The sequence below is a fragment of the Lepidochelys kempii genome, chromosome 8 (assembly GCF_965140285.1).
Source record: "Lepidochelys kempii isolate rLepKem1 chromosome 8, rLepKem1.hap1, whole genome shotgun sequence".
In the NCBI taxonomy this organism is placed as follows: Eukaryota; Metazoa; Chordata; order Testudines; family Cheloniidae; genus Lepidochelys; species Lepidochelys kempii.
The window spans coordinates 13,018,258-13,035,664 of NC_136387.1; the positions used below are offsets into that span (position 1 = coordinate 13,018,258).

At 42.3% G+C, this 17,407-nt stretch overlaps 2 protein-coding genes across 17 annotated transcripts in view; one reads left to right on the top strand and one right to left on the bottom strand.

Annotated features, from left to right (window-relative positions):
* Nucleotides 1-5,439, bottom strand: part of TCF7 (transcription factor 7) — a 126,223-nt gene extending 120,784 nt beyond the window's left edge. For 6 of the 16 annotated variants that reach the window (XR_012160218.2, XM_073355566.2, XM_073355565.2 and 3 more), the window contains exons 1-3: nt 4,880-5,438; nt 4,686-4,752; nt 3,904-4,010 (exon numbers count right to left, since the gene is read on the bottom strand). Coding sequence is in view for 15 of the 16 variants with exons in the window: in XM_073355566.2 (XP_073211667.1) it covers nt 3,904-4,010; nt 4,686-4,752; nt 4,880-5,077 (372 nt within the window). In the remaining variant the exon portion in view is untranslated. Of the gene's footprint in view, nt 1-3,903; nt 4,011-4,685; nt 4,753-4,879 lie in introns of all 16 variants that reach the window. The other 10 variants (XM_073355569.2, XM_073355567.2, XM_073355573.2 and 7 more) reach the window with 3 other exon arrangements.
* Nucleotides 1-17,407, top strand: part of VDAC1 (voltage dependent anion channel 1) — a 352,647-nt gene that overhangs the window by 193,332 nt on the left and 141,908 nt on the right. The gene's annotated exons all lie outside the window — the stretch shown is intronic.

Genomic DNA, 17,407 nt, shown 5'->3' on the forward strand with positions numbered 1-17,407 from the left:
TGGCCCAAAGAGTAGATGGCCTGATCCTCCCCAGTTAAAGTCACTGGGAATTCTGTCACTGACTTTAGAAGCGCAAGGTTGGTCCCTACACACTTCCACTACCACACAGTTAATATCCTTATTTTATATTCCCATATACAAAATACAGGAACTTATCAGTGCTTCTGAAAACCTTTAACTACCATGCGCTACAAGATGTAACAATGTTCAGAAAACTCCCTCAGGCCTACACTCAATTATACAACCAGAGCAAGAAGAAGATTTTAATCTGATCAAAGTTTTAACATGTTTAACTTCTACTGTTAGTAGTTACATCTGTCTTTTAGGTCGTTACAAAGGAGGCACCTTAATTTGCTTTAAAAGTCATTTGTACTATTTAAAACAAGGATATACTTTTATGATTTGATGTTTCATTTGGAAAAATACTTTCTGAACACATTCATATTCATTCATTGGAAGTTTCATGCAGATTTGTAACTGACAGAGTCTACACCTTCTGTTCTGGGAAAAGCCAGGGCCTTCTCAGAGGAAGGAGTGCAGGGTCAGTCCCTGGATAGACATATGCAGCACCAATGTTGATGATGCTAGTCCAGAACATCTTATGACCTAATACAGCCACACTCTGTGGAAAGCATGCTCAAGCAGGTATCAATATGACAGATCATAATCACATTAAAAGAGCCTTGTCAGTCTATTGCATGGGCAGCCTGAATTTGGCCAGACTGCCAAATAGCTGACCACAGGGCACTGAAATGAGGTCTTTAGTAGGGGTGCTGGAACAATTTGTATAATGAGGGTGCAGAGAGCCATTTGTAACTCCCATATATGATGGAAATTACTTCAAGCCAGGGGGTGTGGCAGCACCCCCAGCATCCCTAGTACCAGCACCTATGGCCTTTAGTCACCATCTCGCTGTAAGGGGAGAGCAAAATTCATCAACTGGCGCATTCTGCTGCTGGTGAACTCAAGCACCAAGTCACTTTGAATTCATGGTTCAAGAAAGGCACACATGCACATAAAAACAGGGATTGGGTGCATTTCAATAAAATGTATCATAGTATGTTTCCTATATATATATACGAGGTTTTGACAAGAGATCAGTTCAAGGCACACCTAGTCTATTACTTCAGTTACCAAGCTATGACTGAGCCCTAAGGGAAACTGAAACACAACTGGGGCTAATGTGAAAATAAATTTAAAAAAGTTAACGTTACCACAGTAATGCTTAAGTTGTGACTTGTTCACAAAAGCAGAAATACTCCGAACTAATGCCAGCCTTAATTCACAACAACATGTCTAAGTAAAGTAGAAATCTACAGACAATATGTAATTTTATAATGCACTACAGTGCGGGAGTTCAACTTTCAGCCTGAATTCTGAATGCTCTTGGATCTTTCAGGGAGCTTTGCTGTGCCTGAGATATTTTTTTTCCAACCATTAAATGCAAAACTCCTCTGACAGTTTGAAAAAGCACTGCCTGGTTCATTCTCTTTTTGGGGTGGGGGTAGGGGGGCGGGGAGGATTACAAAATTCATCCCAGCTGCCTACAAATGTTCACAGGAAACCCCAGTTAGAGAAAGCGCTTCACTATCAAGTACATGCACTGTAGTGATGTACAACCCCATTTGTTCACACATTAAAAGAAAACAAACTCCATTTCCTTAACCTGGCAGAATTTTAATTAAAAAACACAATATTTTTCTTGGAGGATAAGTATCCCAAATATTCAGTCATAATACAGATCACACAATCAGTGGGAATAATCATTAGATCAAGACCTACTTCTTATAGAACATGGACAGTATTAATATAATCACAAATGATAGTAATAAAAGTACTTACTAGGTTAACTTTTTATAATCAGTCAGTCAATACCAGCACACACCAAATTGCCCAGAAGAAAATATTAAAGTTATACGTATTGTACCTTCTTTACAATTAGAGGAAGACTAGCAACTTCTCTTTGATTTAATGAAGCACTCTTTCCATATTTCTTAAATAGGTTTCAGATTTTTAGATAGAAAATTAAATCACCATTTCAATCCACCAAACCGAAGGCACTGCACAATCTGTATGGCTTGATTAAAAGATTTCCACTGATTTAATGGGCTTTGAATCATGCTCGCTCGGCTTGTCATTTTTCACTCTTTTGATTACTGTACTGTTTGTTTTACCCTGTCTTCCTCGAACTGTAAACCTGTACTTTTTTACATTAGCAGTGGTGGGAGGTTCCTTAACTGGTTCACTAACCAAAAGCCTATTTCTTAACCACATTGCTAATAAATAGGCTGCCACAGTTTTAACCAATAGAATAAAATCTGCAAAGGGTTAAGATGGATATAAATATTCACAGAATTCTGAAGCATCTGAATAGCTGCTGTGCCAACATAAGTGACAGCTCATCCAACTTCTGTACCAGGGAACACAAATTAACGCTATTATAAAAAACAGCTTTAGTATCACACTTCAAAATGTAATAGTAAAAGAAGGGCGTTATCTGTCAGAGAAATGAGAGGATTAACAGGAACCTGGAGTAATGGGTAGGGGGATAGGAAGCAAGTGACGAGATGCATATACAATGCTCCATATTGGCCTTGCCTTGCAAATATATCATTTATTTTCGAATAATGAAGAAAATTATAAAAACGTAGAGGCAGGTCCTCAGATGCTGTAAGCTGACTTCGGTGGAATTACGACAACTCCACCAGCTGAAGGTCTGCCCAGTAAAGTGTAACTGCACTGCATACACAAGTAGATTTCAAAAATAACCAGACACCACCATTACCCTAAAAGCTAACTACTTTAAACCTTGTGATATTGCAATCATTTGGATGATGCACACAAACATTATTATATTACACCTTCACTCACAGATTTTCATAGTACCCCACCACCAAAGCATTCTTCATAGCAGCAGTTTTTGTATTCTTACTTTTCCAGTGCACAAATGATTGAAATTTCTAAATTTAGTAGAATTTCAATGAACCTCCAGTTTGCATTAAGGAGGTCAAAATATATTGTTCAAAATCTTGTAGCAGTAAGATCAAAACTAAAAATGAAAACATATTCTGTTCTCATTTACACAACTCCAAGTCCAGAATAATGGTTGAAACCCATGCAGTCACTCCAGATTTACAGCAGTACTAACGACGGCAGAATTTGCCTCTTTGTGTTTGTTAGTTGCAATTTCTGTTGGAAAATCTGCTAGAGGTGGCTATGGATAGGGATTTTCTGGCAAAACCCCTCCCTAAATAGCATACTATATCAAATAATTCATTTAGCACAACTTACAGTAAGTACTAACGTGTACCTAATTACTAGAACTTACTTGATATTTCTTTGTAAAACTTCCGTAAAATAAAGATTGGAACAAACATTGCCTGCTAGTAACATTAGACCTTTGCGTAGGATCAATAGCAATTAATTAAATATGGTAAAACATCCATCAGTATGGAGATCATCTACAACTGAACCCTTTCATTTGGCGCAGGGGGGGAGGGGGTGGCAAAGCAAGCCATTTTACAAGGGGAAGTTGAACTGGGGCTAGATTCTTAAACACATACATCACAAATTATCATCTAATATTTAAGCAAAAATGAAGGGGGCATTCTGGAGGCAGCTCTTGCTCTTTTTGATGAAACACTGGAGATGAAACTAGAAGCTGAGGTGATCTGAAAAGAAACCCCTCTGGATAATTCAGAACTACACCACCGTCTTACGGCTGAGCATCATTTACCCTCTCTGATCTTTTTCCTTTAATTTCTTTAGGCCACCGTCTTAGGCATTTTACGAATAATGCTACATCATGTCAGTAAAAGCAATGGCGTCAAGTGATTGCCTGGCAGACAGCAATATACTTCAATTGCGAAAGGTTAAAAAGTCTCAGAAACATCATGAACTCACCAAAGGTGACATAGATCCATTTGGCAGATAAGGGTCTGAGAGCATTAGAAAAGGGTAGCCAGAATAAGCAGATCCTTTGTACATCCCCGTGTCCTGATGCTTTATACCTGTTAAAATTAAAGTACTTCATTAGGACTTGCCCTGCAACAGGTCATTCCTCTGCCTGTATGAGGTGCTTGTAGTTTACAAACAGAACATTACGTGCACCATGTATTTTTTTGGTGCCTTCTCTACCAGTAGAATTATTTCATGTGCATGGTTTGCCCTTAGGACTTATAAACGCTCTGTATGGTCTACCTGTGGGACCAGCCCACCCTCAACAAGGGCTCCGACTTGGCTTTAGTAATAAGGCCAAATAAAAGCTTTTCCCTTTCGCACACTTCACACAGCGGTAGTATTCCTGGACCATCCCCCCGGCATCACCGCCGCCTTGCAAAACTTGCCTCCCAGGACCCCCACCAAGAGAGGAGCAGATCAATAATATTTCAAACCCTGTGAGAAAGGGGAGGATTGTTTACACGTTAAATGTCAAGGGAGTGACTGAAAGCCCCTTGTGTTGTGGCAATCCAATGTATCAAGCACGCAAGGGCTTCTTCATCTGGCGAATCAAAGTTCCTCCCTGTTTTTTTTTTCTTTTTGTCTGCTCTGATTTATAGAAAGAAAACGAAATTTCTCTTCTCCCCTCCCAGGACTCAGCACATCACCCAAGTGGTTGCGGGCGGGGGGGAGGGAGGCTGCAGAAAGAGGAAGGGCAGGAGCAATGAATGGTTTACGAAACTAACCATCTTCCATGTGATCCGGGAGTTTCTCCTGATAAACCCTTTGAGGATCCTGCACACGCCTGATCGCCTGTGGGGGAGAGAAAAGCACAGCAGGGGAAAGGGGGAGGGAGACAAAGTTTTATTCGTTGCAATAAACCCGAAGGGAGTCGGCTGGGAGGGGGCAAAGCCCTTGGTGCGGGGCGGGGGGCTCTCACCTCCGGATCGGCCGCCGCGGCCGCGGGGCTGCTGTTGCTCTCCGACTCGTTCACCAGCGAGGACTTGAGGTCGGCCAGGTCGCGCTCGGTGAAAGCGTTTTCCTGGATCTTCTCCTCTTGCTCCCCTTCGTCCTTAAAGGCGATCATCTCGTCATTGGCCCCCAGGTCATCCCCGCCGCCGCTGCTGAGCTGGGGCATGGTCCCCACCCCCCCGCGTCCCCGCCTCGCCCCTTCCGAGCCGCACGGGAACTTCACCGGCTGCAGCCGCGCTCCCCCCACCCCCCGAAGATCAAACCCTTTTGGGGGGGAAGGGGCGGGGGCAGGGGGGGGTTGCAAGGCTGCAGCCTGGGGGGGATGGTGAAGCAGCAGCAGCAGCAGCAGGATCCCGGGGCCAGCAGCAACCCCCCTCCCCGCCCCCCCCCCCAGCCAGCCCCCGGAAAGTTCAGCGAAGTAGCAGCCTGGGGTAGTGCAAGCCCGAGGCTCCGACCGGGAGAGACACGGCTCTGGAGCGCCCGGCGCCGAGCGGTGTGTGCGAGCGAGGCGGCGGAGCCTCAGCAGCCAAGGGCTGGAGACATCAAAGCAGCCGCCGGCTGATTGACAGCGCCGGGGAGGGGTTGGGCGGCGGGCGGGCGGGCGGGCGGGCGGGCTCGCTCGCTCTCTCTCTCTCTCTCTCTCTCTCTCTCTCGCGCGCGCGCGCTCACATAGAGCCCCGCGCGCCGGTCTTAAAGGGCCCGCGCTCGCCGCCCGCACGCCCCGGCGCGTCCCCGCGGAGCGAGCTGGAGCCCGGCTGGGCGTGGGGGCGGCACCGCTCCTCCCCCCTCCCCGACGCCCTGGGGGCGCAGCCCGTCTCCGCCGCTGTGGGGCCCGTGCGGCTCGCTGTCCCAGGGGCTGGGCGAGGTCTCCCTGAGGAGAGAGGGGGGGGGGGTTTGAGGCGGGCTCGGGGGATTTCCAGAGCGAGATTTTAAGGGGCTGAAATGTAACATTTCAAGCCCCCCCCCCGCCCTCGGGCTGCCCCCCTCGCTCGCTCGGGCGGGTGGCCGGCCGCGGAGCCGCTCCCGGGGTCAGTGGGAGGCGCCCCCGGCTCACACGGGGGCAGCAGGATCGGGCCCGCCCCAGAAGTTTGCTTGGGGGTTTGATTGGTGAGGCTGCTCGTTTGCCGAGGCAACGTGCCAAACCTCGAGGGCTCGGTCAAAGCCTCTCCTCGGAGGGTACATCTCCCTCCCCACGTCCCCTCTGCCCAGCCCCGGCGTCCCGCCTGGGTCCTGGGCGGCCGCACTCGCCTTGGCGAGTCTTGCAGACCCCCCTCCCCGGTCTCGTTAGGAACACAGACGTGACGTCGGATTTCAGAAAATTATTAGTTTTCCTAACTTGTCCGGAAACATGAAATTAAACCTCTTCGCAGCCACTTTCCAAAGACACGAGACACGTCTGTTCTGGCGTCAGTGTGAAGAAAAAAACAACAACAATCCCACAGTTCCCATGGAAAGGAGACTCCCCATCTCGGCTGGTCAGAGACAACAGGTCTTGTGCGTGTCTCTGGTAGCTTAGAAAAACACACCGTTGTTTGTTTTCCTTAATTAAGATCGCATAAGGTAGCCTGGAGTTTTGGAAGGTTTTTCTACAGGCTATAACGACGCCGGCTGAATTGGTCTTTATGACCCAATATAGCACATATTTGTCGCATTCAACACTTTAATTAAGGAGCCGAAAATCTGGGTCCCTATTTTGCCTGTTAATTAAGGAGCTTATTGCTGTGTATGGCTTTTTTATTGCTTTTTGGGATGAGAATAATTATTTGGTGCCACTTTAAAAAGTAATCAATATATTTAATTTCTAAAAACCACTCTGACCAGATATGTGACTTTTTTAATGTCACAGAATGGTTGCTACTTTTTTATGGGGAAAAATAGATATGTGAAAGGATACTATACCTGGTACTGCTTATACTTCTCCTTACTCAGGTAGTCAAACCAAATTAATGAAAGTGCTACAGTTTAGGCAAATCAGTTTGTACATTTCCTTTCTTTTTCAGATTATATTTTAAAATAATCAAAACCTGCAATCACTGTAAGGAATAATTTGAATGAAATATTTGCTACTTTAAATTTTCCTTTCTTTCAGATGATCCTCTTGTTTTGCATCTGAAAAAAAAAATATCGTCTGAGATTTACAGCCCTCCCAAATGGAGATAAAACCTTGGCAATGAGTTGGAAACCTGTTGTAATCTGTGATCCAGGAAACAAAGAGCCTCATTAATGCAGAGATTTTGGTGAGCCTTTGATGTTAGCTAGCATAGCATTCACTCTCAGTTCCATTTGCATTTAAACATTCATAAAAACATCATCTCTGCTTCCTTTGCCTTAAGCAATTTAGGAGTAAAGTATAGCTTCTATTTAAAGAAACCCACTATGGTGAGGCTTAGAATACAAATATCACATAATCTTCAAGCAGAGCAAATATTTTATCCTATATCTCTCTGGTGGTAGGCACATAATATTGTATTTAAGACCCAAAATAAAATATCTATCTTATTTTCATTAACCTTGACCCACACATACAAAAAAAAGGGAGGGGGGCAGAGAAAAGCCTTTTAAATCCTAAATACACCAGTGAGTGAGTAACAGAAGTTTTTAAAAAATCCCCAAGATTTATATTATTCACAAGAGCCAATTTTTAAAAAAATCTGGGTGTCTAAAGCTAGGTTACTAAATCCATATTTAGGCACCCAATTCTGAGAGTATTGGCCAAGATTTTTTTTTCTTTATTTGTAGAGACTTCAAGTTGCTGAATCTTCACTCGGTTATTAAAATAGGGTCTAAGGAAAGAGACTTTTATTTTTACAGTCAAATGTGAAAATCAAATTAACACCTAAGCTTGACTATAGTAACAAAATAACCAAAGGAGTTCACAAATCAAAATAAAATTAACACACACAGAATTTTTCGTCTAAAGCAATTCACTGCAGTTTGCAGAGTATATTCTGGCTATTTGTAGAAAGGAAGCATGTGGTAAAGTTGGGAAGTCATTTAGAAAACAAAGGCCTATCCACTTTCAGAACTATAGGTTCAAACAATTATATCTAAGAGAAGGGGAACAGTGCTAAAATATTTCAAGATTCCGAGTCAGGTTGTGCAAATCCAGAACACACCATTAAAAACAATCAGATGATGCAGAATCTCATCAGATGGCATAGTTTTGATTGTATTTCAGTCTTCGTAGCAAATATAGGAATATCTTCATGTTTAAGGCTATGAGTCAGTTTAGTTAGGCTTGTTTTTTAAGCACTATAGGCAATTTTCCCATATGATAAATGTCTACAATTTAAAATTGAAATGGAAAATGGTTAAAAACAATTTTACCTTGGGTATGTTTTTGGAGCTGGATCAAAGTAAAATGAAAAGCCTGGCTCACTTGTCAGATCATATCTACACTGAACCTCAAGGTTTGATTTGTATTATTTACATGGAAAAGGTCCCAAAAGACCAATTTGGCACTAAGTATCATCATTACGTTGTTTCGCTTGTATGGGTGATTAAATCAATCCAGCTTTTCCATTTTAATGTTTTTGGAAAGGTGCAGTCATCTGTGAATTAAGGAACCTTTTCTGATGTCATCTTTGTGCCTCTGACATACTTTTTTTTTTTTTTATAAGCAGACACATAAAGTAAAGAAGCACATCTGCTGTCAGCATCGTTACGTTTTCTAATTACCTTTTTTTTTTTTACAATTAAACATGTACAATAACTTTTCAGAATATTGTCACTTATGTGACTAAGTCATGGATGATAACTGTGCGTTTTAAAGAATAAAGAGATCTATTTTATCAAATCTAATCATCCCACACTTATCAATATGGTGTATTCTGAATACTGTACAAATGTGTTCAATCAAACAGGTAGAATGTTCTGTTGGTATCACAGTGTGGATCTTCATCCTCACTGGGTGAAGTCCTGACTCTACTGACGTCACTGGGAGCGTTGCCATTGGGTCCAGGATTCCACCCATTATTCTGTGAAAAGAAGCTTCAGATGGAGATGGCTGAATCTATTTATCAGTGTTACCAGCTGTGGGGATTTCTTTGAGAGTCTCAGGAGTCTGGGCTGGAGCCTCTCTGCCTGAGGGGGAGCCCCTCTACTATGCCTGCTGGGAAAGACAGCCAGCCAGAGCTGCTGCAGGAAGTAAGCAGAGCTCTCTCACACACCCTTGCTCCTGACACCATTCTTATAGGAGGGGATGGGGGCAGCTCCCCCACCCCTTCTGTGAGCAAGGGGACTGCTCCTCTGTTTCTTTCTCCCTCTCCTCTTCATTCCTGCAGCTCCTGGCCTGGGAAGGGGACTCTGGAGCTGCCCCTGTAATATTGCCCCTTTGCTGAGGTTTCTGTCCCAGGCAATCCATAAGGGTGCTCAGCACATGCTACCAGCTGTGCAGTTCCAGGGGCTCAGGAATCAGGATCATTCCTATTGGTCTGTTTTTTTGTATCTCCGTGGTGGCAACCCCAGTTACCCTCCCTGCATCCTGGAAGGTGAAGAAGGAACCCTGCAGCCACCCAGGCCTAGGGAAGGAGGGCGAAGAGCCCCAGAAGGAGCAGAAGTGAGGCTAGGGGGAAGGCCTGAACTGAGGGGGAAGGCTAAATGGGGGGATGGAATTGGGCTGAACTGGGGAGTGACTGAGGGGCTGAACTGATGGGTGGGGTTGATGAGGTGCTGAACTAAGGGGTCTGAACAGGGAGCTGGGAGGGAAGAACTAATGGGAGTGGGATATGCAGGGCAGAATTATAAATACATTTGGGAGCATTGGCACCAATAATGTGTGTCACACACATTGAGTGTGGTTAGGGGGAGTTCAAATATCAAAAGCAGATCAAAACTAATATATAAACTATCTTACAGGTTTTGGGCCAATCTCATTATCTTTTTGGGGTCTGACTCATGATTCTAGAACCTGGGGGGGAGTGGCAGTTCAGTCTTGTAATTTTCTCTTTTTTTTAATTGTTTTCTTAAATATTTTTTCATGTCTTGTATATCAGTTCTGATTAGGTGATGTAATTAAAACAGACAATTAAGTAACAAATTGAAAAGAAAAATGGATGCTGCATGTGCTTGTCCCCACCTGCTCTATGGTTTGGGAACAGTGGGTCTTACAGAGATGAAAGAAAAGAAAATACAGGTAGTTGAAAGTAATATAGTAAGGAGAATGGCAGGCTGGCAGAGGAAGGAAGGAATTAGGGAAAGATGAACCTGGAACTCTTAGGGTATGTCTAGACTGTGATTAAAAAAAATCATGGCACCAAGTCTCAGAAACCAGGTCGACTGACTTGGACTCGCAGGGTTAAAAATAGCACTATAGCCATTTGGGCTTGGGCTGGAGCCCTGGCTTTGAGACCTTCTCCCCACATGTGATCTCAGACCCTAGGCTCCACTCTGAGCCTAAACATTTACACTGCAATTTTTTTATCCCCAAGGCCTGAGCCTTATGAACCTGACTCAGCTGACCCATCCATGCCACAGGTGTTTTATGCAGTGTAAACATACCTTCAGTGATAGCACGGAGGGTGCACTGAGGTGGGTTGGACATGTGATAAGAATGAAAGAAGAAAGACCAGCAAAGAAATCCTGGGAGGAAGAGGACAATGAGAAAGGATGTGAAAGACTGAGGATAAAATGGAAAGACTGTCAAGAAAAAGTTTGAAGAGAAAGGGACTGGAACTCCAAGACCTCTGTGCCCTGGACCAGAAGGAGTGGCTAAGAATGGTGGACAACTCAGACGCAAGGTAAATGGGAAAAGGAGTTAAGAAGTTCAGTGGAGTTATGATTAGCTGACGCTGCTCTCTTTTGACACATTCAATCCTTCATTACACCAGTGCAGCGCCGTTGAAGCCAATGGGTGTAAGTAAGGGCTAATTTTAACCAATGTTGGTTTATATCTGTATTCATACACTTCTCTCTCTTTGTGTATATGTCTTATTGTTTCATCTTATGTTGGGGCATATGTGTGTCTGTCATGTGCATACAAAATTACCCTGAAGGTTTATTTTAAAAAGACTTGTTTACAATGTTTTTCACAGAAGATTGGTTAATTCTACCATTAGCGTAAGTGTTTTACATGCTTGAAGGGGCTGCAAAAATATATGGAATTCTTTTTTGGAAACATTTGTACAAATTGTTGATATTTATTGCTCATGAAAGTGCAGGATTAAGGCTCTGCCTATACTGTGGTATCTTACAGTAATGTAGTTATGCTGGTATAAATGCCAAGTACAGATGAGCTGTACTGTGTAAAATGGGGTTAATATCAGTGCAATTTATCCTGATAAGTTACCAGAGTAAATCAGACCACTGCAAGTCCTCTTTTGCACAGTAGAGGGTTTACATTGGTGTAACTATCTGATGTAGTTACGCCGGGGAATGTTCCCCTGATCTAGACAAGCTCTAAGAAGGAGGATGAATTCATCAGTTGTAAACTGCAGCTTCCCCACATAGCTGTGATAAACACTGCACCTCGTTCCTGAGCTGTAGCACCCCACTTGCTTATCGCTCCTTTGATTCCCATTCTCTTGAACAGGTCTTGACATGACAGGGTTTTGTTGTATTTTGGGCACCTAATGCCTGATCCAGGATTTGAACCCTTGATAAAAAGGATAGGTAATTTATCAGTCCATCCCCGCACTGAGACTCTCTCTATCCATGATGATTTTTTCAGTATTTTAAGAAATTAATTTGACCTAAGTGACAAGTTTTTAGGACACACACTGATCTGGTAGATGTAGTTAAAGGATTTGCCTGAAGCGTCCAGAAGGCAGTTTTTAAAAGTACCCACAGAAAGTTACTCCTCCCATATTACAAGTGAGGCTGCTTTATAATGACTAAACACTTTTCTGTATATATCAGAATTATTCCTAGATACCATGACTGAGGACTCTTCTTTTCTTTCTCTTGGCAGGCAATCAGCCAAGACACTGTAATCTGTTAGTTGGGGCCAGCGTTCTGCCTTTTCTAGGCAATCCTAGGATAAGGAGAGAACAAAGGAATGAGAATAGTCTTTAAAAAGTCACCGTCAGAGAGAAAAACCATAGAGTGAAACCTATTCCAGTCACCATCATTATTAGCTAACGACCTGTTTTGTGAGAACAGGCCATACTGTTGTCAAATATACTGCTCTACCTGTTGTTACAAGGCTACCTCCATTGAGCCACAGAGTTTTGTTGGTCCCTTGAGCAGTGCTTTCTGATGGTTTTCACTTAAAAATCCTTGATCCTAATACAAACCACACCTGAGATTATTAAAATTGAGATGATTTTACAAATTCTCATTCATTTTTCACTCTTTATGTATTGTAGTCACTTCTTGCACGAACTTAGTTGTCATTGTGTTTATTGTCAGTTTCTAGACAATTTTACTATCAGGATCTCATGCACTAGCCCAATGCTGCCAGATTTGGCAAACAGGAAAGGGCATATTTACTACTTTGCAAAAATTGCTGGATCCAGTCCTGCATCCTTTAGTCACACAGTCATACAAGCTGTCCCTCCTCACATGCATTAAAAGGACTCAGAACCTGCAGAATGAAGCTCATTGTTTCCACTGAATTTTTTTCTTAAATCATTATTTTTATTTGTACAAAGCCAAAGTTTTGGATCAAGATTGACCTCACACCATCCCTTTAAATATTTACATATTGCTATGTTAAATATATGTGTCATCACTAGTCCTTGTGCAATCTATTTGAAGCAAGTCCATCCATTTAGTTTAGATGAACTGTGGCCAAATAACTGTACTGAAGCTGCCTTCAGAGTCTGTTAGGTAGATTTCTTTGACAGAAATTGCTTGAATAGCTCTTCCATAACTACATGCAAACAGCCGTTCACCCTCCCATTGTCAGTTCTTTGACAAAGCACCATATAGTAGAGATGCTTTTCCAGAAAGGGAGAGCCCTTTTGTTAAAAACATGCTGTTCATTGCAGCTATTCCACCTCCAACTGTGGTCTTGTCAGCTTTCATAAGCTCAATAGAGGGTTGTGCCTGATTAGTACTTAGGTTTCCTTGGAGGTCTACCTTCTAAGTGCTGCAAGGAGTGGTTTTGGTGATTCAATAGGTGGCACGCCTCCCTTTGAGTCAGTGCTGATGTCCCAGCAGGAGATTAGAAGCGCTGGAGCTGTTGATTTTTGCAAACTGAGATATTGGCCACTTGCTGTCATTAAAAATCCCCTGATACTTTTTGCATAAGGAGAGGTGTTAGCTTTCATTCTCCCTCCCTAAATCCTTCCTGTAGTCTCAAATATATAGGTTATTCCTCCCTTTCTGCCTGTGTAATGTTGCTGTGAACTGTTAAAACAGTGCATTACACCTCCTGGATGGCTAATTGATCCTTGGATATAGTGTCTATATAAAAGGAGGGTCATTACTTTTCAGAAATTATTCAAAATGGAGTTTTATATTTTAAGTGAATTTAGTGCTCATTAGCTTGTCACACAGACAGACCAGGAGTCTGAAGTCCTAAATGCATTCAGAGCTAAGACAGCACTTGTACAAGCAAGCCACACATTAGCTTGCTCCTGTGCATCTGTCCAGCTCTTTGTCTAGTGGTGGGAGGGGATTGAGCCTCCAAGGCTGGGTCAGTCTTTGTATTCTCTGCTGAGACCACCAGTTTTGGTGGTGATGGTGATTTAGTGATGTGGCATTTGAGGCCTGATTCTGAAAAGTTCTGGGGATCTTCAGTTCCTATACAGGTAAATGAACCTGTTCCTTTATGGTGTGTGAGAGGGACTAGGCAAATCCCACTGACTTGAGGGCAGGCAGCACTTTGCAGGTCAGGCTTTTTCCAGTAGGCACTAGAATGAAACCACCAGTTCCTTTCACAGAGGAAGTCACTACCAGATTGGTTTGGATTCAAGCCACAGATCTAGAGCTGAAAGGCTCTGTATCCCAAGCCCCTTGCGACAAGTAGTCTCCTCGGGCAACAGTCATGTGCTTTCATCACTCTACAAATGTGCAAAACCTATAGAGTAATATGAGCTGTATTTCTGGTGGAAGTTAAACAACAATAATAAAGAGCTTAATAATAAGTAGCAGATAAATAAGAGGTTTGCTAAAATGCTTGCAGAGGGAGAAGGGACAGAGAATAAAACACAGAAACAGTGATTTTAGCAGGACAAGAAGAAAAAGTACATAAAATTCATACAGGTATTTAAGGACAATGAAGGCTAAACATGAATTATGTTATGAAATGGTTGCATCTTGATGCAGCCTAACGTGCCTTAGCTTTTCATATATAAATACTTTTCTTGAAGCAAAGTCACCTTTATTGGATGTAAGACCTATTCCATGTAATTTATTTTAATGCTTTAATATATTTCCCCTAGTTAACCATTGCTATTTCTAAATGTAAATTTCCTTTCAAGTTGTTTTAAAATGAAAGGGCCTGCTTCACTCTTTGACCTTCTGTAACAAGCAGACCCTTGAAATTTAGCATTTCCAGAAAGCAAGCTGAGGGAACAACAGATGGGGTTAGTAAATTACAGCCTACAAAGGAACTGTACAAGGAGTAGGGTTGGGATAGATGGAGGGCTTAAAATACCCTATGAGATTTTTCCATGCTGCAGCCTGTTTCTTGCAGTTGAGCACTGATTGTTAGATGTATAACTTCTGTGACATTAACTTTCTGCCATGATTGATTTGTAGGAGTCACTCCACCCCAAAATACCGGCTCTCTGGGTCACAACATTCAATAATACTCAGCCAGGGGCACGCATCTTCTAGGTATGTTTCAGTGGTTTGCACTTTCATTTATTTGCTAACGATAGTCTGATGGGTTTATTTACACTGGTTTGCAAATTCCAGATCTGTGTGTGGTTTTCTAGGAATTTCATAGATAAATCAGTGCATATCTATTTCAGGATAGTAGTGGTTTAGAATCAAAGTCCATTTCCCATAACAATAATCCTAAACTGTATCTGTGATTTTTTTTTTCTTCCAAAGTGTTCATTCTCTTTCGGATTATCAATTCAATTTTCAAAATCCTGGGCCTAATCCAGCAGCCCTTATTCTCACTAGTAAGTCTAATTGAATGAATGGGACTGCTCAAATGTATAAGGCAGAGGAGTGGGCATTAATTGATATATATTTACATGATGTGATTGCTCTAAGGTTTGCAGCTCCATAACGTTAGTATTTGATACAGACTAGCAGAAGGTTGTCATTGTGATCAAACAGAAAGCTTCTATAGGGAAGAATACATTCTTTGCATAGGTGTGATGAGTATTTGATGGGAATTTGGTAAAATGTATTTAGGACACTGTGAAGGTTCCTGAAAATCTTCACCGTCATACCTTAATTTTCTCAGTGTTGAAATTCCAAAACTAAAAGGGACCTTCTTTAGCTGCATTTCAAGTAGACTGAGGTTATTTTTATAATCCTTTTTACAAGACCAGTCATAAATCCTTCAAAATTCATATTTTTAAAGGAACAGTAATAATCGATGCTCAATCCTGCCAACTCACACGAGTAAGGATTACTTGTGTGAATAACAGTTTAGAGACTCTGTCCCTCACTATGCCCAAGAGAATCTTAACATGTTTTACAAACTTTACATGTGTTGGGTGTGAACCTGTAAACCCTTGGGTCATAGAATCATAGAAACGTAGGGCTGGAAAGGACCTCAAAAGGTCTTCCAGTCCAGTTCCCCATGCCAAGGCAGGATTACGTGAGAATAGTTCATAGTCATGTGAGTGAGTTCAGTGAGCCTCCTTGTATGAGTCAGGATTACTCATGTGATCAAGGGTTTGCAGGATACCTCACCGGAATCACTTCAGCTGCCACTGAAATGGACCCTCTTCTGGAGAGAAAAGTTGGAGCTGTTTAGGGCATGTCTCTGCAACCTTAATTTACAGAAGTAATCCTTACTCAACCAAGTAGTCCCATTGGCCCTGTCAACATGAGGGACATCCCAACATTGCTATCGCCAATTCAACACTACCTCTGGTAATAGCACCGGGAGTGCTAGTTTAGATGGATTGCTGGCATTCTGAGCACTGTGTTATCAAAGCCGGTCTAACCAACACAGTGTTTAAAATGCTGGTGGCAGCTGGTGGCCAATCTACACTAGGCTGGCTCCCACTCTTACTAACATTGCTGCAAAATTTGCCTAGTGTAGACAGGCTGTTGACATTAATGGGGCTATTTCCATGATTAAAGATAGCAGAATTAGACCTTAAGCTGCTCACAGCAAGACTATATATACGTATATATAAATCTCATTCTGCGATTAAACACTTTGCAGTTGGACAGGACACCAAGGTTAACACGTTTCATCTTGATGTAAGATCATTAATGACCACATGCGGTCAAGACCTTGGTTTAACATTGGCAAGACAGCACCTCCAGCCTTGCTGTGTCCCTAGCATCATGCTGGAGTATTGGTTCAATACTAGTTCAGAAGGAAGAGTGTTTTTTCCCCACCAGCAACACTTTGTGTCACCTGGATTTTCCTCTGAGAATTCCTACCCAAATGCAGCTGACCCTACCAGAATGATAGTTAGGCTGGTTGTACTACTGATGTAATTTCTGTTTCTTGTAAACTGATCTAAATCTCTGCCATCCTTACAAACTGTACAAAATGAGTGAGAACTTCATAGTGAGCACAGTGAGAACTTCATAGTTTCTGTTTGCTTGCTGAAATGATGAGTAGAGTGAATCAGGCAATGTGATTTCAGACATCAATAAAGACAGGCAGTAATGCCAGCAAACATTTATGGTTTCAGTGAAAACGCTGAACAGATTCAGAGTTATTTTATGGCAATCAAACTAGACAAGAGAGAGCAACACACCAGGTGCTGCCTCCGTTTAGTAGGAAACTAGATTCACTCCAGTGGGATTACTTGTGTGAGTGAAAATCTCAGGATTGTGTCTCAGCATGTAGCACTTAGTGCAATCAGTGAAATAAGCTATATAATGACTTCCTCGTGCAGTGAAAATAATTTGGAAAGCATATGGAGCAATTTGAATGGTCTTTGTTTAAGGAAGAAATTTGTTGTAACATCTGTGTCAGTCTGCTTAAAGCAGGGAGCTGCTTCCTATTGTCTTATACACCCATTAATCCCTCTAGTTTAGAATCTAAGTGGAATAGGTTTCTCTTTTTGAACATTCAGTAACTTAAACTTTCTAGCTCATTATATATGCTTAATTGTAACCCTCAATTATGAAACCTACATTACAGAGGGCCTTAAATGTGTCTTGCAGAAGATCAGAAGGTTTTAAATATGTTTTCCAGCCTCCACACAAGCATGGTGAAAAGACAAAAAGAAAAGAAATGAGGAAAACAGATCGGGAAGAAAATATAATATTCCTGAATTCAAACTGAATTCAGATTGTACTTCCTTATGGGCAGGAACCAGCACTTCTTATTCAGGGAAGGACTCAGTGATTGGTAAGGGAATTTTGTCTGAATAAGGAACACAGAATTAGACCCTAACTCAGGGGTGGGCAAATTTTTTGGCCCGAGGGCCACATCTAGGTATGGAAATTGTATGGCAGG